This window comes from Eubalaena glacialis, chromosome 2 (genome assembly GCF_028564815.1).
Source record: "Eubalaena glacialis isolate mEubGla1 chromosome 2, mEubGla1.1.hap2.+ XY, whole genome shotgun sequence".
Taxonomy (NCBI): domain Eukaryota; kingdom Metazoa; phylum Chordata; class Mammalia; order Artiodactyla; family Balaenidae; genus Eubalaena; species Eubalaena glacialis.
This window is the reverse complement of record NC_083717.1, coordinates 170,292,204-170,315,899: the sequence shown is the minus strand read 5'-3', so window position 1 is coordinate 170,315,899 and position 23,696 is coordinate 170,292,204. Positions and strand designations below refer to the sequence as shown.

The window sequence follows — 23,696 nt, the reverse complement described above, 5'->3', positions numbered from 1 at the left end:
GAAGGAACCTTTAGGGGTTTATGTAATTCATTCCCTTTTCTATTTGTAGGACTTTATTAAAACTAATCTTGATAGATGATTCCATCCTATTTTTAAAGACCTCTAGAGGCTTTGCAGGAAATTTTCTCAGCAGCAATTTGGAGTATTCAGTGATCTTAATTACCAAGAGTTTATTACTGTGGATTTAACATTTGATTAAATAAATGCCATATTTTGGTTGCACCTGAAATATAATACAGTTGGTTTCTACTTTTAAAGCCCCTTGTTAACATTACTTTCTTTTGGTCTTCAATTTCTTTAAAGAACTTTTGAGATTTGTTCACACATTTAACCTTCCTTAATTAGTTAACAAATATGGAAGAAAAAAATTATCTGCCTTTGAGAGAGTTTGGACCTAAGATTCTTCCCTTTAGGAATAGTTTTAATGAGATATTAGAAGGATGATAGCCTTCTAGCTGCCAGAATAAATAAGATTCTTAAAGAGGAATTGGGGCACAAGTTATGTTCTTATTTAAATGATAAGGTAAGAAAAGTAGAAAGAACAAAGTGCTGGTTTTGCTTCTTATACTTAGAAGAAGGCAAATGAATAACTAATGAAAGGTGGTTTACTAAGTAGCTACTAGGCTTTTGTTTCCACTGAGAGGAAACATTACCTGGGAAAAGGAGAAGTTAGTTATGACACAGGAACTGGAGGAGTAGCTAGAATGGCCAGTATACCTGTTCAAGTTTTGCAGGGCCTGATGACACATCCAAAGACCTCAAAGCTTTGCAAAAATAATGTTGTTAACTGTTTACAACTTGTGAGACTAGATTTCTGTTTCAAATGCTTTTTGTTCCAAGGGGAAAAACATTTCAAGTCTTACTAGTTGGATGTGAAAGATTCCAGAGTCATTTGAGGTACTCAGGAATTCTCTTTAATAAAAATTCTTGGGAAATGAGACCTGTGTTTACTACATAAACCACTGTATTCTTAATATAGTATTTCAGAACTTGGATATTCAGGGAATGCAGACTTGCCCACGTTTTAAGGTTGGACTAGGTGCCCCAGAAACTTCATAGTGTTCTGAACGAGTAGTTAATTGGTTGAGATTCAATCAGATTCCATTTTTGAAAGAAAGAAGCAGTGTTTATTGGCAGAATAGGCAATTGAGAGGATGGGTAGAGGCTGTGTTTGCATTCTGAGTGGGTGTGCCCTATTTGATTAAATACATGGTTTGTGGCCTCAAAAGCCAGTTGCCTTCTGAATAGCTTCTAAGAAGGCTTCTATAATATAATTTGTAATTTGTGACCCATTAAACCCATTAAGCAAGTAAGCCTTTTGCTCTTGACTGATTTAAGCTCAGAAAATTTATCTTAACATTTGTTGTCTTTGAGACTACCTTCAAGACCCATTATGAAGGTTAAGGTGGCAATTTTTCCTTTTGTTTTAAAATAATTTTTGCTTCTGATTGTAGAAATAATACATGTATACTGTAAGACCCTAAAGGATTGAGATAACCCCTGTGTTGGTGGCTCATTTTTATTTATTTTTATTATTATTATTTTTTTAAATTTATTTATTTATTTATTTATTTGGCTACACCAGGTCTTAGTTGCAGCACGCGGGATCTTTCATTGCTGCACGAGGGCTCTTCGTTGCAGTGCAGGGACTTCTCTCTAGTTGTGGCGCACAGGCTCAGTAGTTGCGGTGTGCGGGTTTAGTTGCCCCGCTGCGTGTGGGATCTCAGTTCCCCGACCAGGGATCGAACCCGCCTCCCCTGCATTGGAAGGCAGATTCTTAACCAATGGACCACCAGGGAAGTCCCAGCTTTCTGATAATTTCTAAGTACAGTGAAATATGCAGTTATACTGAGACTATGGGTGTGATCCAGCCTTACTCCAAATAATACATATTGAGGTCGGGGAAGATAGTCAACAATTTTTATGACTTGGAAAGCTTTAGAAACTACTGTACAGATAAAGTACTGACCTGACAAATGTGGTGGTTTTGAATTATTCTCAATAAGCCTCTTGCTGCCTAATAAGTAGGCCCCTTCAGCAAACATCTGAGGTTATACTCTTTGAATTGTGCCTGGTATGTAATAGGAACTCAGGAAATCTTAGTTGAAGGAATGAATGGGTGGGAGTTAAAGCCATGGGAATTGGCAAAGTAGATAGAAGAGGGCATTAAGCAAGAAGAGGAGGCACCAAGGATGTAATATTGGGGAATCAATGTTCTTGCGAGAAGGCAAGCACAAACACACACCACTGCTACAGAAGGTTGATTGAGAAAGAACAGAAGTGTTGGCAAGTGGTTTGTGAAAGCCCAAGGAAATGGAGGGTGTTTCTTTCTTTCTTTTTTTTTAAGAGAATTTATGTATTTAATTATTTATTTATTATTTATTTTTGGCTGTGTTGGGTCTTCACTGCTGTGCACAGTAGTTGTGGCACACAGACTCAGTAGTTGTGGCTCGTGGGCTCTAGAGCGCAGGCTCAGTAGTTGTGGCGCACGGGCTTAGTTGCTCTGCAGTGTGTGGGGTCTTCCCAGACCAGGGCTCGAACCCGTATCCCTTGCATTGGCAGGCAGATTCTTAACCGCTACGCCACCAGGGAGGCCCGAGGGTGTTTCTTTAAGCAGTGGTAAGCAACATCTTGGTGGTCAGAAACCAAGAATAATAATAGTAATAGGTATCATTTACTGTGGCCAGGGCCTCTCCCAGCCTTTTAACCTATCTGATCTTCACAGGGCCCTTGGTAGGTGAATATTATCTCCATTTTACAAATAAGACTGAATTCCAAATCATTTAAATAACTGGCCCAGTTAGGAAGTTAATAGAGCCTGGGTTGTATTCTTTGTCTTACTCTATCATGTCACTGGACTTGGCAATTCAGAACTTACTGGTAATTTTTGAGGAGTTTAAATTAGATATTAGGGATGACAATAGATTTCATCTCTTGAGAGTTGGTTATAGAGGCTGATCTTTTCTTGGAATTTTACTGAAATGTACTAGCCTCTCACTACTGCCTACTACCCATACTAGAGAAAATGGTTTGGAGCTTTACGCCCATCACACAAGCTGTGCCACACTCTGAACATATATTTCCAGAAGTGTCCTCTTTTTCTTGGCAGGCAAATTTTGAAAAGTAGGGAGTCCACATTTTTTCTTGCAATCAGGGTAAGTTCCCGAATTTTTGTGGGTAAGTATCTCGTATGGAATGGACTAAGAAGTGCTTCCAAAGCCAGCTGTGAAACAAACCTATATTTTGACATTACCATATTCCTATTGAAAACTCAAAAATGCAGACCTCCAAGTATATATGCACTGCAGGATTTCAGTCAGTGTCATCCTGTGCACTCTGGGCAGTCATGTTCTGCACAGGAGTTGTTATTTTCACTTGCCACTCACATCTCTGTAGCACTTTCCTATCTCTAGATAAGCATCAAGGTATGACAGACAGATGTAATAGGAGTTTTGCGTACCAGTGCAGCTCTGCCACAAATTCCGCATCTTCTTCTGAGCTCTATTCCACCTCTAACATGTTCTAGGCCTGTAACACCGTGCCCTCCACTCTGGCTTTGTAGTGGACACGAACTGGAAAGGCAACCCAGTTCGCATCAGTCTCCCTTCTCTGGGAATACTCCCTTATACCAGGGGTGGGTCCCTGGTGGTCACATCTGTGCAATATGACCGATTTCCTGGGTCATAACTGACTGGCACAGCGGTAGGCACCTATGCCAAAATGAACCCAACAACCCTCTCTCGTGGGGATTTAAAATTTCAGTGGGGAGAGTTTGCCCTTAAGTAGAATAGCACCTGTGTTACACTCTTTACAAGAGTTTATATACTTGAAAGTTCTAAATTTTTTAGTTTTAAAAACAAGTATTTCTTGAAAATTTGCATATTTTCAATAAGATTTAAAATGAACAGATGTAGTGTTTCTCTTGTAAAGTCAACATACTTTACATACTATTTTATATGAAAATATATGAGTTGGAAAAATACCATACTTGCAGAACATTAAACCAACACATTAAAATATGAAGAAAATAAATTCAGTTGACTCTTGAACAACTCAGGTCTGAACTGCACCAGTTCACTTATATGCAGATATTATTCAATAGTAAATACTGCAGTACTGCACAGTCTGTGGTTGGTTGAATCCGTGGATGTGGAGGAACCTTGGATACGGAGGGCCAACTATAAATTATACTGAGATTAACCGCAGCATTGTTCAAGGGTCAGCTTTATCTCCTGAAATTCTATAACCTGGAGATAAATACTATAACATTTTGACATATATCCTGCCATATATTTATAGATGTGTGTGTATGTATATATATACATATAAATGTGTATATGTGTGTGTATATATATATATATATATAAATGTGAGATGGAGTGGGTTACAATTTTACATAAAAGAGATCGTACTACATCTATTTTACAGTTTTTTTCCTCTTAGTATCATGAATATAATCTATCATCAGTCAGTAGAGACAAACATCATTTTTTTACAATGTATTTTAAAAAATATTTACCTATTTATTTATTTATTTGGCTATGTTGGGTCTTCGTTGTGGCACACGGGATCTTCGTTGTGGCACAGGCTTCTCTCTAGTTGTGGTGCACGGGCTCCAGGGTGCGCGGGCTCTCTAGTTGCGGCATGCAAGCTCAGTAGTTGTGGCATGGGCTTAGTTGCCCTGCGGCATGTGGGATCTTAGTTCCCCGACCAGGAATCGAACCCGCGTCCCCTGCACTTGAAGGTGGATTCTTAACCACTGGACCACCAGGGAAGTCCCTACAATGTATTTTTTTTTTTTTAGTTGAATGAAAGATTCTGTAAATTCTATAGTGCTTTACAATTTTCGAAAGTTTCACACAGGGGAATTCCCTGGCAGTCCAATGGCTAAGACTCCGTGCTTTCACTGCCGAGGGCGCGGGTTCAATTCTTGGTACGGGAACTAAGATCCTGCAAACTGTGCGGCATGGCCAAAAAAAGAAAAAAACTTCCACGCACATGATTTCATGTAATCCCATAATAACCCTTTTTCCCCTTACCCCTGTATAGCCCCTCCCCCACAAACATCATTCTTTTAAAGGGTGCATAAATTCCATAGTACAGATACATAGTGTAATTTATTTAACCAATCCTCATGCATAATGTTTAGACTTTTCTCAGTATTTCTGATATATGAGCCCTTTGTACTTCTCTTAACACTTTTGATTTTTTTTGTTAGGATAAATGCCTAGAAGTGAGATTGCTCACTCAGAAGATGTGTGTGTTTGTGTGTGTGTGTGCGTGCACATGTGTATAAAATCAGAATATCATTTTGTAAAATAAATTAAAGGAGGTTTAAAGATTAAAATTTTTTTTTCTGATTTCTAAAATGCAGTGGACCACCATTTAAGTGATCCAAACCGTATCTTTAAATGAATAAAACCACTATCTCAAAATATAATGTTACACAGAGTCAGCTTGGGTTCCTAAAATTCACAGGTGAAAATGTGTTACAAGTGTCAGTTTCCTCAAATTGATCTTTAAGACAATGCAGTTCCAGTTAAAATCCTACCCTCCAAGTGTTTTTTTCTTCTCTTTTTCTCCCTCCCTCTCTCTCATTCTTTCTTGACAAATTGATTCTAAATGCATGTGCAAAAGCAAAGGGCCAAGAAGAGCCAAGGCAGTTTTGAAGAAAAATTAGGTGGGAGTAGTCATCTTTATTAGATAATAAGACTTGCCATAAAACTACAGTTATTTAGGCAGTAGATTTTGATCAGATAGTATATAAATGGAGCAGAATAGAAAACCCAGAAAGAGTACACTATGAATATAGAATTTGATAGATAAGGGTGGTGGCATTTCAAATCAGTGGGGAATGGATTGCCTTTTTATTAAGTGGTGCTGAGACAAGTGGTATGGAAAAAAAATATAGATCCCAACTTCACACCACTCTGTAAAATCAATCCTAGGTTGTTAGATATTCATATGTGAACATCAAAAAATATAAAACTCTAGCATATAAAAGAAAATGTTTATGACCTTAGAGTATAGAGCGATTACCCTAAAGTCATCAAAGCACAACTTTTGCACACAATAGCATCAAAAAGAATTAAATGATTAGGAAAAAATGCAACAGAAAAAGTGCAAGACTTGTACATTGAAAGCTACAAAACATTTTGAAAGAAATCAAAAAAGCTCTAAATAAATGCAAAGACATCCAGTGTTCAGGGATTGAAAAACTTAATATTAAGATTAATCTACAAATTCAGTGCAACTCATTGAAATCCCAGCTGGTTTTTTTGGTGATATTTACAAGCTGATCCTAAAATTCATATGAAAATGTAAGGGACCCAGAATAGACCAAGTCTTGAAAAAGAAGAACAAAGTTGGACATCAGTGGAATATAATTGAGAGTCCAGAAATAAACCCTTACATTTATGCTCAGTTGATTTTTTTTGCAAGAGTAGATGATTCAAGGGGGGAAAAGAATGACCTTTTTAAAAAAATGGTGTGGGGGGCAACTGGACGTCCACATGTAAAAGGACTAGCTTGGATCCTTGCCTTATACCACGTACAGAAAAGTTACTCAAAATGGATCAAAGACCTAAATGTAAGAGTTACAGCTGTAAAATCTTAGGAAAAAACATAGGTATAAACCTTTGTAGACTTTGATCAGGCAGTGGTTTTTTGCAACCAAAAGTATAAGCAACCAAAGAAAAAGTAGATAAATTGTACTAGATCAAAATTACAAGCTTGTATTTCAAAGGACACCATGAAGAAAGTGAAATGACAATCCACAGAATGAGAGAAAATATTTGAAAATCATATAGCAGATAAGAGACTTGTTATCTAGAATGTATAAAGCACTCTTATAACTCAACAATAAACAGGCAACCCAAGGAAGTTCTCTGGCGATCCAGTGGTTAGGACTTGGCGCTTTCACTTCCGTGGCCTCAGTTCAATGCCTGGTTGGGGAACTAAGGTCCCACAAGCCGCCATGCAGCACGGCCAAAACAAAAAATGACAACCCAGTGTTAAAATGGACAGAGGACTGTGATAGAAGTATCTGTTGGAGACCTCTGCTGTACATGCTAAAGGATAATATCTTTATCGCCTCCTGTACAATTGTGGCTTTGTATGTAGGCAAAGGAAGCAGGTTATTTCCAGGGCAGCTAAGTTAATTAGTGTTAGTTCTCGTTTCCTAAAAACAGACATTTTTTTTTTTAATATATTTTTTTTATTTATTTGGTTGCTCTGGGTCTTAGTTGCAGCAGGCAGGCTCCTTAGTTGTGGCATGCAAACTCTTAGTTGCAGCATGCATGTGGGATCTAGTTCCCTGACCAGGGATCGAACCCTGGGCCCCCTGCACTGGGAGTGTAGAGTCTTATACACTGCGCCACCAGGGAAGTCCCTAAAAACAGACATTTTTTTAGCAGGGGAAACGAAACTCATATAACCATTTATCTCAATCCATGTATAGCTGATAATATGAATAGCAAAAATAGCTAATTATATGAAATAGCAAAAATGAGCACGCAGGTTGAGTTTAAAGTGAAATTCTAATTTTAAGCCACTGATAATTTTAAAACAATCAGATTAAGTTGTATTATCTCTGAAATAATTAAAAGAAAATTTGAGTCGTAGAAAATCTCAGGAATATGACTAAGAAATGGTAACAAATGGAAAATGTAGAGACTTTGATTCTCATCCTGACTTTGAATCTAACTTTCTTGTGACTGGACAAATAGCTTAAATTTTCCTTGGGGTTGTCATTAGTAATGTGAAGAAGAAAAGTGAGACAACTTGAGAATTACTTGTAGTAGAAATGCTTCTCACTTTGTGTGCATTTTTCGTCCTCTACATTTATATATAAATCCCTTTAGACAGTATCCCTTAAAATAGTTTCTTTATTCTTTTATCTCAAAAATCATGTTGCTCTTGGCATGCTTTTTCTCTTAAAAAATGCAGAATTCTTGAAGACTTGAAAAAGGACTATCTCTTATTTGTATGGTCAAATACCTTGTACAGATCTTGACACATAGATAGGAATGAAATATTTGTTGAATGAGTGAAAAGAATGTTGATCTTTGCATGCTTTTTCTCTTAAAAAATGCAGAATTCTTGAAGACTTGAAAAAGGACTATCTCTTATTTGTATGGTCAGATACCTTGTACAGATCTTGACATATAGATAGAAATGAAATATTTGTTGAATGAGTGGAAAGAATGAGATGATTATGATGATTTTGAGCTCTTTGGTAGAAAGGGGGCTCTGGGTTCCTAGGGGAGTCTTTGATGTCTGAAAATTATTTTTGTAGTTTTAGAAATGTTAAAAAACTTAAACAGGGATCTACACTTCTGGAGACATGAAATTAAAGGGAGGAATCAAGGGGTGAGAGATTTCCCAAGACTAGCAGTACTGAAATATAAGGTGACTGTAGACTACTGTATACCGTGCCTTCTCTTTTTCAGTCATACTCCTATTTTCTCTCCCAGCCTCCTGGGAAAGCAGGAGTTTTTGATTGATTGCTAGACACCGTGAATAAAAGACCTGCAGAGACTAAAGTCAATGTTGTTTTTGCCTTTTGCTGTCTTAGATATGGCAAGGGCCTGAGCACCTCCATCTAACCAGGGATTGAGCTGGGTGGGCTGGGCTGAGTTTTTTGTTTTTTGTTTTAATAAATTTATTTGTTTATTTTTGGCTGTGTTGGGTCTTCGTTGCTGTGCGTGGGCTTTTTCTAGTTGCGGCGAGTGGGGGCTACTCTTCATTGTGGTGCGTGGGCTTCTCATTGAGGTGGCTTCTCTTGTTGCGGAGCACGGGCTCTAGGCGCGCGGGCTTCAGTCATTGTGGCACATGGGCTCAGTAGTTGTGGCTTGAGGGCTCTAGAGCGCAGGCTCAGTAGTTGTGGCACACGGGCTTAATTGCTCCGCAGCATGTGTGATCTTCCCGGACCAGGGATCGAACCCGTGTCCCCTGCATTGGCAGGCGGATTCCTAACCACTGCATCACCAGGGAAGTCCTGGGCTGAGTTTTTAGGTAGATTCAGTTCACTCTAGTGAGTACAGCGTCTCAAGGATGAGATCCATTGTGTGTTTGTTGCAGGCCCCTCCCTCTGTTATGACTTTACCCCTTAAGCATTGTAAGACTGTGGTTGATTTCAAGTCACCTTTCTAGTCCATCTCCCCAGCTTCTCCAGCACTTAGTAAACGTCCTATGCAGAAAACTGGTCACGTATCTGGGACTCTTCATACTAACCTATATAGCTGTTATAGACTCTGCTGGTTTTTCTTTCTCTTGGTAGAGTTTCTCTGCCTCTGGCAAGTCCAGTTATGATCAGTTCCTGTTCAAACTCTGCAAATCCCACGAGGAGAGAAAATGACTAGCAATTGCAGCTCACTAAGGAAAGGCTTTTCCCTCTTTGGAATTTCAGGTCATCTTGTCCTCTTTGCATGGAAAACAATTCTTCATTGTCTTTAAAACTACTTCCTGTTTTGAGTAATCTGTTTAGTTTTATGTAGTTTTTCTGTGAAAGTGATGGCTTGCCTCTACATATTACCTCCAACTTAGAAGCGAAAGTCTCAATATTGTTTTCTGATGTTTTTGTTTCTGTTGCTATAAATGTGACATTTAAATAAACAAGATAGAAATGATTTCTCTTTGTGAAGTCTGGAGATAGACAGGTAGTCCTGGGCAGGTAGGTGATGAGGTATCTTCTTTGTTGTCTTGCAGTCTTTGAGGATGTTGTCTTCAGTGAGCATCTTCAACCACATCTATGTTCTAGGCCACAGGCAGAAGGAAAGAGAAGTGAGGGAAAGCAATTGCTGTTTTAAAGGATGTAATCCAGCCCTGGTACTCATCATTTCTATTCACTTCCTATTGGCCCAAATTCCTCACACGGTTACCTTTTGCTGCAAGAGAGATTGGGAATGTGGACTGTAGCTGGGTAGCCTTGCACCCAGCTAAAACTGAGAGAGCCTGTTACTAACGGGAACTTACAGAGAATATATACAAGGGGCGAGTTAGCTCTCTCTTCCACAGTATGGTATGAGGAAAAGCTCTAACTAGGGTTTGTTTCTTTTTTCCTAAACAGTCAATTTTCTTAAAATTTTTTTTTTTTACATTTTATTTTATTTTTTTGGCTGCTTTGTATGGCTTCCAGGATCTTAGTTCCCCCACCAGGGATTGAACCTGGGCCCACAGCAGTGAAAGCATGGAGTCCCAACCACTGGACCGCCAGGGAATTCCCTACATCTTAGTTTATTTCTTTGCAAATTAAAGGTGCATTGAAAAATAAACTAATGAAGAGAAATGAGAGGTCCAGAGCAGGGGTATCCCAGGCTGGGAGCAGGCAAGCCTGGCCACCATCGAGCCTAGCCCTTGTCCTGCCGCAGCCAGGTCAGGTTGGGAGATAACTGTCAGCCACTCTGTCAGTACGAAAGCCTGAGTGGTGTCCTGGCAGGAGAGACTAGCCACCTCTGCCTCTCTTCCCAGCAACCCCCAGCTTGGAGAGCAATGTTTCCAGCAGGAGCTCAGAGTGGGATGTGGGCTGGCTCTGTGAGGTACTGCAAGTTGATGACCAGGCTCCTTACAGAACCATCCAGTGTTGGGGCCTCTCCAGCTGGAAAGGAGGCTGATACCTCTCCCAGGTCTTAATACACTTTACAACTCTGTTCCCAAGCTCATTCATCTCTGATAATGTTCCTCTGTCCACCAAGCGATCACCAATCATTGCAGGAGAGAGAAAGAACAGTGGAAGCAGAGCGAGAAAGCTAGTCAGCCACCCTTAGTGACTCTTGAGTTGGCTATTGACTTCCAGCCGCTAGAAGACTGACCCCTTTTCTCTCTACTGTATATGGTCTATACCCGACTCTTGTGCACCTGTATGTATGTTTATCCCTAATAGAGGAAGTTGTTGATTACACTGAGATGAATTAGCAGCCCCTCCCCCTGGGATCCCTACTCCTTCCCGCCTGCCCTTCTCTTCTTGGAGGCTGGTCCAAAGGGTCACAATATTGCGAGGGTCTGGGTGGCTCCAAATCCTCCAACACCAAATCATATACAGTGAACTGAGAAACTACATTCATTACGACAGGATTAGTAGGAAAAGGAGGGTAAAGTGAGGGGATAGGGACACCTTCCAACAGCAGGACGTGACAGAGTGGTAGGATACTTGAGCCCAGAAAAAAGGTGTCTCCTTATACCTCCCCCTTGCCCCAAAGAGACTGAGGTCAGCTTACATGACTTATAAGATATGGAACTGTCCCAATTTCTCTGCTGTCCTGGGGTACTTTCTGGAAGCTGGCCTGGACCCTATGCTGTTTACCCACTTGCTGTAGCTTGGTAGCTGCCAAATCTCCTTGTGCATATGACAGACAGGGTCCACATTGCATGCTCCCCCGCTCAGGCTCTTGTCTTCCCCCGGGAAGTGTTTGAACAGCATCTCCAGCTTGTCCTCTTATTTCACCAAGATAAGCTTCAGGTACCGTCATCTCTGTGCCCTCAAACTATCAATGAGGCCTCACACCTTCTTGGACAGCAGATTATCCAGAACTGGCAGAACACTCCAGCCACTGGTGATCTGACTGAAGGAGGAGACGCCGAAGAGGCTCTGGACGACACCCTGCTGGACACTTGTTCCCACGCAGAGGAAGAGGTTGAGCCCATTCTCCAGCAAATATTGGGTTGGCCAGAAAGTTTGTTCAAGTTTTTCCATAAGATGTTATGAAAAACAAATGAACTTTTTGGCCAACCCAATATATATCCCCATTGTTTAGATGCTCTTCAGATGCCCAAACTGCCTGTGGTTCAGTGGTATTCTCAATGGGGAGACTTGGTTAATGGTGGGAGCAGAGGATAGATGAAGGCGTTGGTCTCAGCCATGTCCGTGGAGGTAACTAGCTGTCGGACATAGGCGCGGTCATCAGTAGTGACTTCAGCTCCAGGCTGCAGGACCTCACTCTTCAACAAAGAGTTCAGGTAAACTGGGAGTAGCTTCAGGCACTCAAGAAGGATCAACTATCCCACAGAGCAGGGGCTGGCACAGTTCTTTCTGTAACAGGCCAAGATCTGGGCACACTGAGTGATGAGAGTGTCACGAATAATTTTCACAGGGCTGTTCAGGAGCCCCCGGTATGCAAACTTGGCCATGTAGTTGATGAGCGCGTCAGTCTCACAGTTTCAGTACAGATCAGCCAGCTGGATGCAGCAGGTGAGGGCCAGGTTGTGGATGCGGAGCCATCACTGCCCTGCGCAGCTGGTGTAGAGCAGGGCACACTGCAGGAGGGCTCCACTGTCTTCATTGAGCCGATCGTCATGCTTAACTCCACAGTCACCGTCTTGTCCCCATCCAGCCCAACCAGCTCCACATCTTTTGTGTTGCTCAGGTAGAAAGCCCCAAAGAAATCTACAGCACGGATACCAGTGCTTGTCAGGACCCTCTTTACAGCATCAAAGCCAATGACCTGTACATTCTGACCCAGGTCACTAAGGAACCATTCCTGGTCATTCTCCACCTGAAAGCAAGCATATTTATAGACAGAGCCACCACTTAGCTGGGGTATGACAGAGAGCATGGCCACTTCCACATACTGGTTGGGGAAGAGGAAGAGGTCTACACAGCAGCCTTGGGCCACACACACTCTTTGGCCAGTGTCTGATAGGCACCTGTCTGAGACTGTAATAGAGTCTCCTCCTTGTCTGTGTTGATCAACTTCCTGTCGTCTCTGTTCTTCAGTTTCCCTGGGACCTCTGCGATGGGCAGGGAGGTGTGGAACAGAAATAGCTTCCCTGCACACTCAGCAGGCTTCAGAGCCTCCACGCCAGCCTGGATAACAGGAGCAAATACTGTCTCCGTCTCCCGTGTGTCTGCAAATGTTTCTGGAATCTGATCCAATAAGCTGGTGATGACTGCCTGAGACTCATTGACGTTGACCAGGAAGCCATCCAGCAGTGGCACAGACATGTCACCCACATCAGATACAACCATCATCTGTGGCTGGGCCAATGAGCTCTTCACATTGTAGAAGCAGAGCACCTTACTATAGGTGACAAAGCCAACGTGGATTGCTGACTTTTCTGCCCTGCCCTCCCTAGGCAGAAAGTCTAACAGTGACTTGAGTTCCTCACAGAGGAGCCTAACAAGACCACTCCTGACGCCACTGTAGGAGACATCAATCATGAAGATAAGGCAGGAGGGCTGGGGAACTTACTGTTCTTGCAGTAATCTACAGTGGCCAAGAATTCATAAGAGCCCAGGGATAGCTCAGGACGGTCATAAGCATCCACACATTTGCCAGTATGATCCGGATGTTGAAAATACTGGGGGGGAACATCATTGACACAGCTGCAAAAGCAGCATTGGAAACGCCTCCCTCCCTCAATGAACTGCATGAAGGGGCACATGTATGCTTTGCAGCGATTGCAGCGCAAAGGGCCAGGTTCCCTGTGGTTAACGATATGTGGTGAAGCCTCCTCTGGGGGCAGGCTTGCCAGCAGCTTGATGACAGCTGCCAGGGGCTCCTGAGCCTGCTAGACATGTCACGTGTGCAAGGGATATTATAGGATGTGCATCAGATATATTGGGGACTTGCATTCCCTTGGTCTTTCACCAGGAAGTTGGTGTTGACTAAGGGTGGCACCTGGCCCCATACACCAGTAACCAGTGGCTCTGAACCCTGGTTGTTCGTGTCATCCTCAATAACCTGAATAAGGCTTGGGATGGCATCAGGGTATAGGCGCTTAGGAGGCAATAGTTGAGGTGTCCCAGGTTGGCTGCCCAAAGTGTCTGCTCCTGGGTAGGGACTTCAATAATTGGGCTGAGGGGCCTGGGCTGGTCCAAAGGAAACATTTTGTTGCAGCTGGTAGCCTGGCTGCTGGGAGGAGTGCATAGGTGGTGGTGGTCCTGGAGCCCAGTCATTTGGGTGCCAGGGGGCAGAGCTTGAGGAGGTGAGGACACATGGTTGGGCTCGCTCCGTGGGGGCCCCCCAAAACTCTGTCCAGGCAGGAGTGGACCGGTCATCGAAGGCATTCAAGGACCCCCTGAAGCTGTGGGTGTGAAGCTGGAGGCCTGTGGTGGGACAGATTGCTGGGAAGGCTGGGCCCCGGGATGACCCTGGGCCTGGCTAAGGGGAGGAGCCTGGCCCTGAGGGTAGGAGCCATACAGACTGGTGTTAGGGAAACTTCCTGAGGCTGAGGCAAGTGATGTTGGTGGACCATAGCCTAGACCCGGAGCGGGAGGCGCTGGGGCCACAGCACCACTGATCTGCATTCTGGCCAGCTGAGCAGTCACCTGTGTACTTGTCAGGGGAGGGCCATAGGGCTGAAGCACAGCTGGCTGGCTGACCACGGGAGCCAATGGGACTAACCCAGATGGCTGAGACCCAGGGAGCCTCTGCATCTGAACAGTGGAGCTTGGCCCATTCTGTAGCTCTCCTTGGCCAAACTGGCCATATGCTGTCTGGCCACAAGGGCCCTGTGCTGTTGAGGTTGGAGGTGCCCCTGAAGTGGGACTCTTGAAACACCTGGGGGAGGGGTTTGCCCATGGCCTGGTACTGGGCCATTGGAGGCTCCACAGGGGGTGGGGCTGTGGGTCCTGGTTGCCCACCACAGCCAGATTGATGACACCCTGGGTGGACAGGCTGAGGCTCCCCAAATGGCAGCACAGGTGGGGCTGACTGACTTGGTTTCGCCCGGCTCCAGATCCAGGTTCGACTTCATTCCTAACGTCAAGACTCCCAGGCTCCACTTCCAGTTCCCTTAAAATCTTGTATTAAATAATCTATTACTTGCCCTTTAGTTTGTGATTTTTCTACTGTGAAAAGTTAGTCTTGTTTAATGGTTATGAGCATGTTCTCTGTAGTTAGATGAACTTAGCAGACAGATACTGTCTGAATTTTGATTTGTGGCCTTTTATTGCCCTTTTTAAAAAAAGTAGTAGTTCTGACTTTTTTTCTCTTTTGGCTCTATCTTCATGTGTATTGTTGAGAACCTGGGAAGAGGTTAGTTATAGCGGGCAATTAGAATCTGATGTCCCTTAATATAGGGAAGTAAGTACTTATGATTTTGAACCAGGTATCCCTTATCCAAGATAAGATAGTCAGCAATATTCCAAATGCACAAAATTGACAAAGTGGGAAGCCATTTTTTTAAAATTTGCTGAAGACGTAAAAGTTTGCAGGCTATGCCAACATATAAAAACCTGTTCAGTAAGTGCAGAAAAGAAGTTCTAAGAATTTTAACATAGAGTCTGTATCTGTTAAATTTCTTTCAGTTGATAGCAACTGACTCTAGCTAAACAAAAAGGTGATTTGTTGCAAGGATGATAGGTATACAACGTAAGAAAAGGAAAAAGTAGGGAGGAATTGATGAACAACTCAGAAAAGGTAAAATGGCAGGAAATAACACAGCGCTTGACACCTTGGCAACAGGAGTTTATGGACCTTTTCTCCAGGACGTTGGCAGTCCAGTGTCCTTCAGATTCCTTCCCCATTGAAATTTTAAATCCCCACGAGAGAGGGTTGTTGGGTTCATTTTGGCATAGGTGCCTACCGCTGTGCCAGTCAGTTATGACCCAGGAAATCAGTCATATTGCACAGATGTGACCACCAGGGACCCACCCCTGGTATAAGGGAGTATTCCCAGAGAAGGGAGACTGATGCGAACTGGGTTGCCTTTCCAGTTCGTGTCCGCTACAAAGCCAGAGTGGAGGGCACGGTGTTACAGGCCTAGAACATGTTAGAGTGGAATAGAGCTCAGAAGAAGATGCGGAATTTGTGGCAAAGCTGCACTGGTACGCAAATCTCCTGTTACATCTGTCTCTTGTACCTTGATGCTTATCTAGAGATAGGAAAGTGCTACAGAGATGTGAGTGGCAAGTGAAAATAACAACTCCTGTGTAGAACATGACTGCCCAGAGTGCACAAGATGACACTGACTGAAATCCTGCAGTGCATATATACTTGGAGGTCTGCATTTTTGAGTTTTCAATAGGAATATGGTAATGTCAAAATATAGGTTTGTTTCACAGCTGGCTTTGGAAGCACATCTTAGTCCATTCCATGAGTTACTTACCAACAGAAATTCGGGAACTTACCCTGATTGCAAGAAAAAATGTGGACTCCCTACTTTTCAAAATTTGCCTGCCAAGAAAAAGAGGACACTTCTGGAAATATATGTTCAGAGTGTGGCATAGCTTGTGTGATGGGCATAAAGCTCCAAACTATTTTCTCTAGTATGTGTGGTAGGCAGTAGTGAGAGGCTAGTATCTTTTCAGTAAAATTTCAATAAAGAACCATTTCAGCAGAACTTATTTTAAGGAACAACACAGCGTATCACTGGAAATGAATAGGGTTCATTTAAAGGAAAAGATATAACAGTCCTTTGATTGCTGATGCATAATGGGTGGTTCATATTGGACATTAATTTTTAAGATAATGTCCCAAGCTATCTACCAGGTGGGCAGGTTCTGTTGTGATAGGCAGGTTCTGTCATCCTGCTGTCACATTAAGCGGAAATGTGTTTATTTGCTTTAAAAAATCATGCTTATGTGATTTTGTATTTATGTCAGAAATGTAAGCTTCTGTTTTCCAATAATTACTTCCCCGAAATTGCATAGTTACTTTGTGTCCTTTCATGGGATTCTCGAAACCTCTGCTCAGGATTATTCCTTCTAAGTCATTTTATAGTGTAATGAAAACCCCCTTTTTTTTCTTTTCTGAAACTAAAGAGAGAATACAATACATTATCCAGGACTTTCTTTTGCTACAAAGGACACTCTTAGGACGATTAGCGGAATCTAAATAAAGTACGTATTAGTATTCTAGCAATTTCCTGATTTTGATAATTGTTCTATGGTTATGTAAAATAATGTCTTTGTTTTTAGAAATATGCACTGAAGTATTAAAAGATAAAGGTACAGTATAACTGCAACTGACTCACAAATGGTTCATGAAGAAATTCTCCATCATTCTCTCTCTCTCCACACACACACACACACACACACACACACTTATTTTTTCCTAAACCAATTGAGAGTAGGTTACGTGCATTATGTCTCTTTACCTCTGTCTTAGTTCAGGCTGCTATAACAAAATACCGTAGATGGGGTGGCTTAAACAACAGATATTTATTTCTCACGATTCTGGAGGCTGGTAAGTCCAAGATCAGAGGTGCTGGCAGGTTCAGTTCTTTGTGAGGACCCTCTTCCTGGCTTGTAGACAGCCACTTTCTCATAGTATGCTCACATGGCCTTTCCTCAGTGGAGATCTCTGCCTTCTCTTCTTCTTAGAGCACTAATCACATCCAGAGGGTCCCACTCTCATGACCTAAACATAAGTATCTCCCAAAGGCCCAACCTTCAAATACCTTCACACTGGGGGTTTAGGGCTTTAACATATGAATAGGGGCAGAGACACAAACACTCAGCCTCTAACATTCTGCCCATGGCCCTCCTAAAAGTCATGTTTTATGGTGTGTGCTTAGTCTTTGCCTTTTTTTTTCCTTCTTCATTTTCTGGAAAAAATATTACTGTTCAGGCAAATGTGTCTTGGTATTCATTGGCGTTCTTAAACTTCCCTTGAATAATAATAGAGTGTCACACTCTTGTCTGCTTAATGTGAAATTTTTTGACCTGGAGGGAGTGATACGCTAATATTTTTCTTGATTGCCTTGTCAACAGTGTAATTCTCAAGTTAGAGTGACTGAAAGGCCTCTTAAGAGCCCTCTTGCATGGTGAATCCGGAATATGAAATATTCTGTAAGGGTTTGTAGCCTGTGTTTGTTTAGAGTGAACTTGATCTCCAGTCCAGTTGAGACTAGAAGGTGTCAGATATGGGTTCTAGAAATGTTCTAATATTAATTGTGTAATCATCATAAGTTAACCCCTTCTATGACAGAGCAAAGAGCATAATGTGTATTTTCATTTACAAGTACTTGTTGAGCTCCTACAAGGTGCCACTTTCTGTAATACTAATAGTAATAAAAGGAAACGTTATTCTTTTTCCTTTGTTTTTTTTTTTTGGCCACTCCGCGCGGCTTGCAGGATCTTAGTTCCCCAACCAGGGATCAAACCCACACAATTGGCAGTGAAAGCTCGGAGTCTAACCATTGGACTGCCAGGGAATTCCCAAAAGGAAACATTATTGAGTACTTATTATTTGTTGGCACTTAATAAATACTATCCTGAGTGCTAGTTGTGCAGTGAACAAAATAAGCCTGGTGCTTTCCCTTATAGAATATTATACACATATAAGATGGTAATACCATTATTTTTATTTGAATCATGTCAGAGATAGCATTCAGCATCTGCACTTAAAGATCAAGTAATTTTGTTTTCTCTGAGTTCTAAGACTTTTTCACCTATCAGAAGTTTGCATGTCAGTTGGTCTGTCCATTCTGACTCTGTGAATGATCATAGTGAAGTGTGCTTTGAGGCCACATTGTAAAAGTTACTTCATAGTTGAATCTCAATTCCTTAAAATGCATTTAATTTTATTAAATGAGGCTATGATAGAATCACACAATATTTAAAAGCAAACTAATGATTTAACTTTCTCCTTCCTAGTCAGTCCAACCAACTGTATAAATTTACTTGGTCTTGCTGGTTTGGGTGTGTCTGAAATAAAGGTGGATCTCTTTTTAAAGAGATCCACCCACAGCATTCCTGGCATATAAATCTGCTACACATTTGTTAGAGACTTAGGAGCTCTGAAAATTGCCTTACTTTTTACTAGTATGTTCAGTTGAGAGAAAATAGTGTAAACAATTTCAGAGTTACAGTGAGTTGGGTACTGGTGTGTTCTTATGGCAAAATATTTTTAGATATAGTTTTTTAAAAAGATAATCAAGGGCTTCCCTGGAGGCGCAGTGGTTAAGAATCCGCCTGCCAATGCAGGGGACACGGGTTCGAGCCCTGGTCCGGGCAGATCCCACGTGCCACAGAGCAGCTAAGCCCACGCAGCACAACTACTGAGCCTGCACTCTAGAGCCCGTGAGCCACAACTACGGAGCCCACGTGCCACAGCTACTGAAGCCCGCATGCTTAGAGCCCGCGCTCGGCAACAAGAGAAGCCACTGCAGTGAGAAGCCCACACACCTCAGCGAAGACCCAATGCAGCCAAAAATAAATAAATAAAATAAATAAATTTATTAAAAAACAAGATAATCAGAATGTTATTTTTCTTGTGTTTTAAGTGCTCTTGATTTTGCTTTTTCCAGCTTAATAGCTTGCTTACATGTTATTACTAATTTTTAAACAATTTTCTATCTTCAGATATTGGTTCATTTTTAGCTATTCTGTTCTAAACACATTACAACTTTGCTCCTGCATGAAAGTTTAAGCAATAAATGTTAACACAAAATTCCACCACTGGGGAAGAGATTGATGAAGACCTAAGCCAGTTTTACAAATAGTTTTCAGAGGTTCTTTAGGCCACCAAATTGAATCATTACCAACAGATTTCATGTATCATGCCTATCCACATGTCTTTCCTTTGTCAAATACAGTAATTTGTTTCCAAACTGTTCTAACTTGTAGCATTCTAGTAGCTTTCCCAAACTAATATTCCCAGGCTACGGTATTCTAAAATATATTTAGCCCTTTGATCAGGTTGCCTGAGAGGCCAAGAAAGAATCTTTTATTCCTTTGGAATTCTTCTTAAGTCTAGTACAGTGCTCCATAGAAAATATGTTCCTGGTAAATTGTGATTGACCATCCTCACAGCAATCAGTTGTTTCAGAGTTAAGATTAAAGTTGACACACAAACTACTTTAGTGGAATTTTTCTGTAAAACAACATTTCCATTAAAATTGACCAAAGAGTAAACAGCTTTCAGCTATGAGATCAAAGTACAGTACCTTGGTGTTTGTATGTTAAAATTTGGATATCCCTAAAGAGGAAACTAGGGATAATCTTATAATGTTTGGAAAAGGTCACTAGGTCAAGATGAAGGAGGACAGAATGATTTCAGGACTGTTAGTGATCACTCTAACAGTTTTTCCCCTTGTGTTGGATTTCACTTTCTTCCTGCGTTATACAATGCTGGATCACTCTTAATGTAAGCATTTTATTTTTGTGAATAATTTATTTGTGTTACCACTGACAACAAAGGCTAGTATAAACTATGTGTTTCCATAGAGGCCTAGTGCTAATAATTATTTGAAATGCTGTGGCTCTGTGGCTTTAAGAATATTTAGCAGTAAAACATTTACAAATATTTTATTTTATTCTAAAACTGAATTTACTTTTGATTATTTGTAAGCTAATATACTATTTTCAGGATAGGCTTTCTCTTTGTTGATTTATATTTTTTATTTTCTTCATTAGGACAAAGAAAATTATGCATTCTCTAACCATAGCATTTTAAGATCTCTTTCACAAAATCAAGTGATAGAAATCAGTGTTAAGCATTGTTCTTACACAGTCCTTCTCCCCTTGTTTTTCTTTGCTGTTCATCTGAAGTATGTATAACTTAAAACTTATTTCCACAGAAAAAAATTATGCCCTGTTTAGAACTTAGCAGATGTTTGGTTGGGGGTGGGGGTGGGGTTTGACAATTACTTAGAGAATTCTGAAGGTATGCAAATCTGTAAGGACTCAGATTTTAAGTAGCACTCTTTTTCTTACCATGACTGAAAGAAACATTTTTAACCTCCCTTTTAGATACGTCATGTTACACAAAATGGAGGACTATATAAAAGACCATTTAATGAAGGTTTTGAAGAGACGCCAATGCTGGTCGCTGTGCTTACTTATGTGGGGTATGGTGTCCTCACTCTCTTTGGATATCTTCGAGATTTCTTAAGGCATTGGAGAATTGAAAAGTGTCACCATGCAACAGAAAGAGAAGAACAAAAGGTAATTGTTAGTCTTTGATTCTGTAAATGGAAGCCTCTTATCTTGCTGTTTTCACTCATTTTTTTCTTTAGATATTTGGGTATACATTAAAATAAAAAATATTCTAGATGCAGTTAAATGAAAACATTCCACAAGGGAAGCTAAAAACAAGGGTAAAGGCATGGAGAAATCAAAGCATTTAACATGTTTTAATTTAATCATCACAAGAATCTATTCTAATCTTATGGACAAGAAAGCTAAAGTTCACAGGTTAAGTGACATTTCCCAAGATGCCTAATGTCAGAGCTGGTATGTGGACACAGGTATGTGAAGAGCCAGAAGCCATGTCCTTTCTGTTCACAATACCATACTGTGTATCCCAAGTTGTGTCTACAGTCTTCTGGAAAGATTGTGTTCTTTAGAACTCATGTTGTGTTTTCTCATAGGCACATTACACATACATGTCTGGTTCACAGATCACCTCTTCTCCACAAAAAAACAAGCCCTGAAGCAGAATTTGGCTGAGCTACTCTGTTTCTGTGGAAAACCATCTTGTTTTAGTAATGGTAAACAGACGATAATGATCGTCTCTGGGGAGGAGGATGGCATTCACCTCACTTCACTTTTCTCTGCATACTCCTTTGTGCCTCTAGAGTTTTGTACAGTATACATGTATTGTCTACTCTTAAAAAAAATAGTTGTAAGTCAACTGTACTCCAATAAAATTAAAGAAAATAAAACAACCTAATTTGTCTTGGACTGAGGAACACTATGTTCTTTCCCAAACCAAAATATTTCTTTATGGGCATTTTTTTTAATGTTTTAAATTTTATTATTTAAAATGATAAAAGATTTTCTTTATCCCATAATAAAGTTTTTTTTTTCATTAAGAAAATAAATAGAATTAGAGTGAAAAATGCCTGATTTTATGAAAAACAAACTTGTTTGTTCTTGGCATGTGACGTATGGAGAGGGTTGTCCTCTAGCCCAGGGAATGCACTAGATTAGAGAAGGGATTCAGAAGTTAGAAATTTTTTGACTATCATACGTCTCACTTTCATGGGACATTAGAGGAGAGAGGCAGATGTGGTGGCATTAAGATCAGCACTGAGAGGGGAGCCAGTAGACACTGGGAATGGATGACGGAGACATGGGAAGGGGGAGAAAGCACCAAGAAACACGGGAAAGGAAAGGACCTCATCAGCTACTAGGAAGCCAAAACCAATCAGCATAGGGATTGAGGATCCTGAAACTGGGAGAACTGAGGATCCAGGCGTTCTTCTCTCATCTCAACCATTCTGCACCCTTCCCAGCCCTGGTACCACAAGTTGGCCCTCTTTCTCGTTGCCCTGAAATGCCTACGAGTTCATTTCAATTAAGGTATTTTTTGGATAACTAATAAGAACCTGCTGTATTAAAAAAAAAAGGTATTTTTTGGATATCTAATGCAAGCAAAGCCCTGCATTCAGGACTCAGTCCAGTAGGCGAAACTAATTTTCATCATTGAAAACAAATTAAATTTCTTTGATTCACTTTTTTCTACCCCTGTACATCCCAAATAGATTTTCTGGTAGGGTGCATCCACAATATGTTGATTTTTTACATCCCTTACGTATGGCCTACTTACTATAGGTTATTAGCTTACTATGTACTTATTGTGTTGTACAGTATTACAATGACTTGTGTACAAACCAATATCTTCCTACTAGACTGAGGTGATAGTGGTTGTGACTGATGGGGGCTAAAGTTTTATTCACATATTCAAACTAGAAAGCCTTTATGTACAGGGACCTCTCATAGTGTCTAAACACTGTAGAGACCTAATAATTGACATGTAGAGATGGGGGTGGGGGGAGTGCTGACTGTGGTGTAGACAGCGTTCCTGCTGAGGGGATAGAAGTGTATGCAAAGGCATGAGGAATGTTTGGGAGAACCTGGAAAGTGAATGTATGAGAAATTGTGTTTTGAATGTTTGGTAGGCAATGAGGAGTCCTGGGCATTTTTGAGCAGGGGAGTGACTGGAGAGTTTGCACAGCTGGTGCTGTCTCAAAGTGTGATGAACGAATGAGTGAACCGATGGGGATGCACCTGAATTATTTTGTGAATGAGGACATTATCTTTGGAACTTTTTCATGTCTCCAGAGGGTAAATTGACTGTTTAAGTATTGGGGCTGCCTGTGTGTACTTAACTTTGTGTAAAAGAATTGGAGGGGTCTTCCCTGGTGGCACAGTGGTTAAGAATCCACCCGCCAGATGAATGGGTAAAGAAGATGTGGCACGTATATACAATGGAATATTACTCAGCCATAAAAAGAAACGAAATTGAGTTATTTGTAGTGAGGTGGATAGACCAAGAGTCTGTCATACAGAGTGAAGTAAGTCAGAAAGAGAAAAACAAATACTGTATGCTAACACATACATATGGAATATATATATAAAAAAATGTACTGGGCTTCCCTGGTGGCGCAGTGGTTGAGAATCTGCCTGCCAATGCAGGGGACACGGGTTCGAGCCCTGGTCTGGGAAGATCCCGCATGCCGCGGAGCAACTGGGCCCGTGAGCCACAATTGCTGAGCCTGCGCGTCTGGAGCCTGTGCTCCGCAACAAGAGAGGCCATGAGAGTGAGAGGCCCGCGCACCGCAATGAAGAGTGACCCCCGCTTGCCACAACTAGAGAAAGCCCTCGCACAGAAACGAAGACCCAACACAGCCATAAATAAATAAATAAAAATTAAAAAAAAAAAATGTACTGATGAACCTAGTTGCAGGGCAGGAATAAAGACGTAGACATAGAAAATGGACTCGAGGACATAGGGTGGGAGGACGAAGCTGGGGTGCAGTGAGAGTAGCATCGACGTATACACACTACCAAATGTAAAATAGTTGGC

The 23,696-nt window shown here is 41.3% G+C and overlaps 1 protein-coding gene and 1 pseudogene across 1 annotated transcript in view; one reads left to right on the top strand and one right to left on the bottom strand.

Moving 5' to 3' along the window:
* Positions 1 to 23,696, top strand: part of SPTLC2 (serine palmitoyltransferase long chain base subunit 2) — a 119,953-nt gene that overhangs the window by 4,858 nt on the left and 91,399 nt on the right. The window contains exon 2 of the mRNA XM_061181139.1: positions 20,636 to 20,830. Within this exon, the coding sequence (XP_061037122.1) occupies positions 20,636 to 20,830 (195 nt within the window). The remainder of the gene's footprint in view (positions 1 to 20,635; positions 20,831 to 23,696) is intronic.
* LOC133085787 (protein transport protein Sec24C-like) lies at positions 11,208 to 16,940 on the bottom strand (annotated as a pseudogene).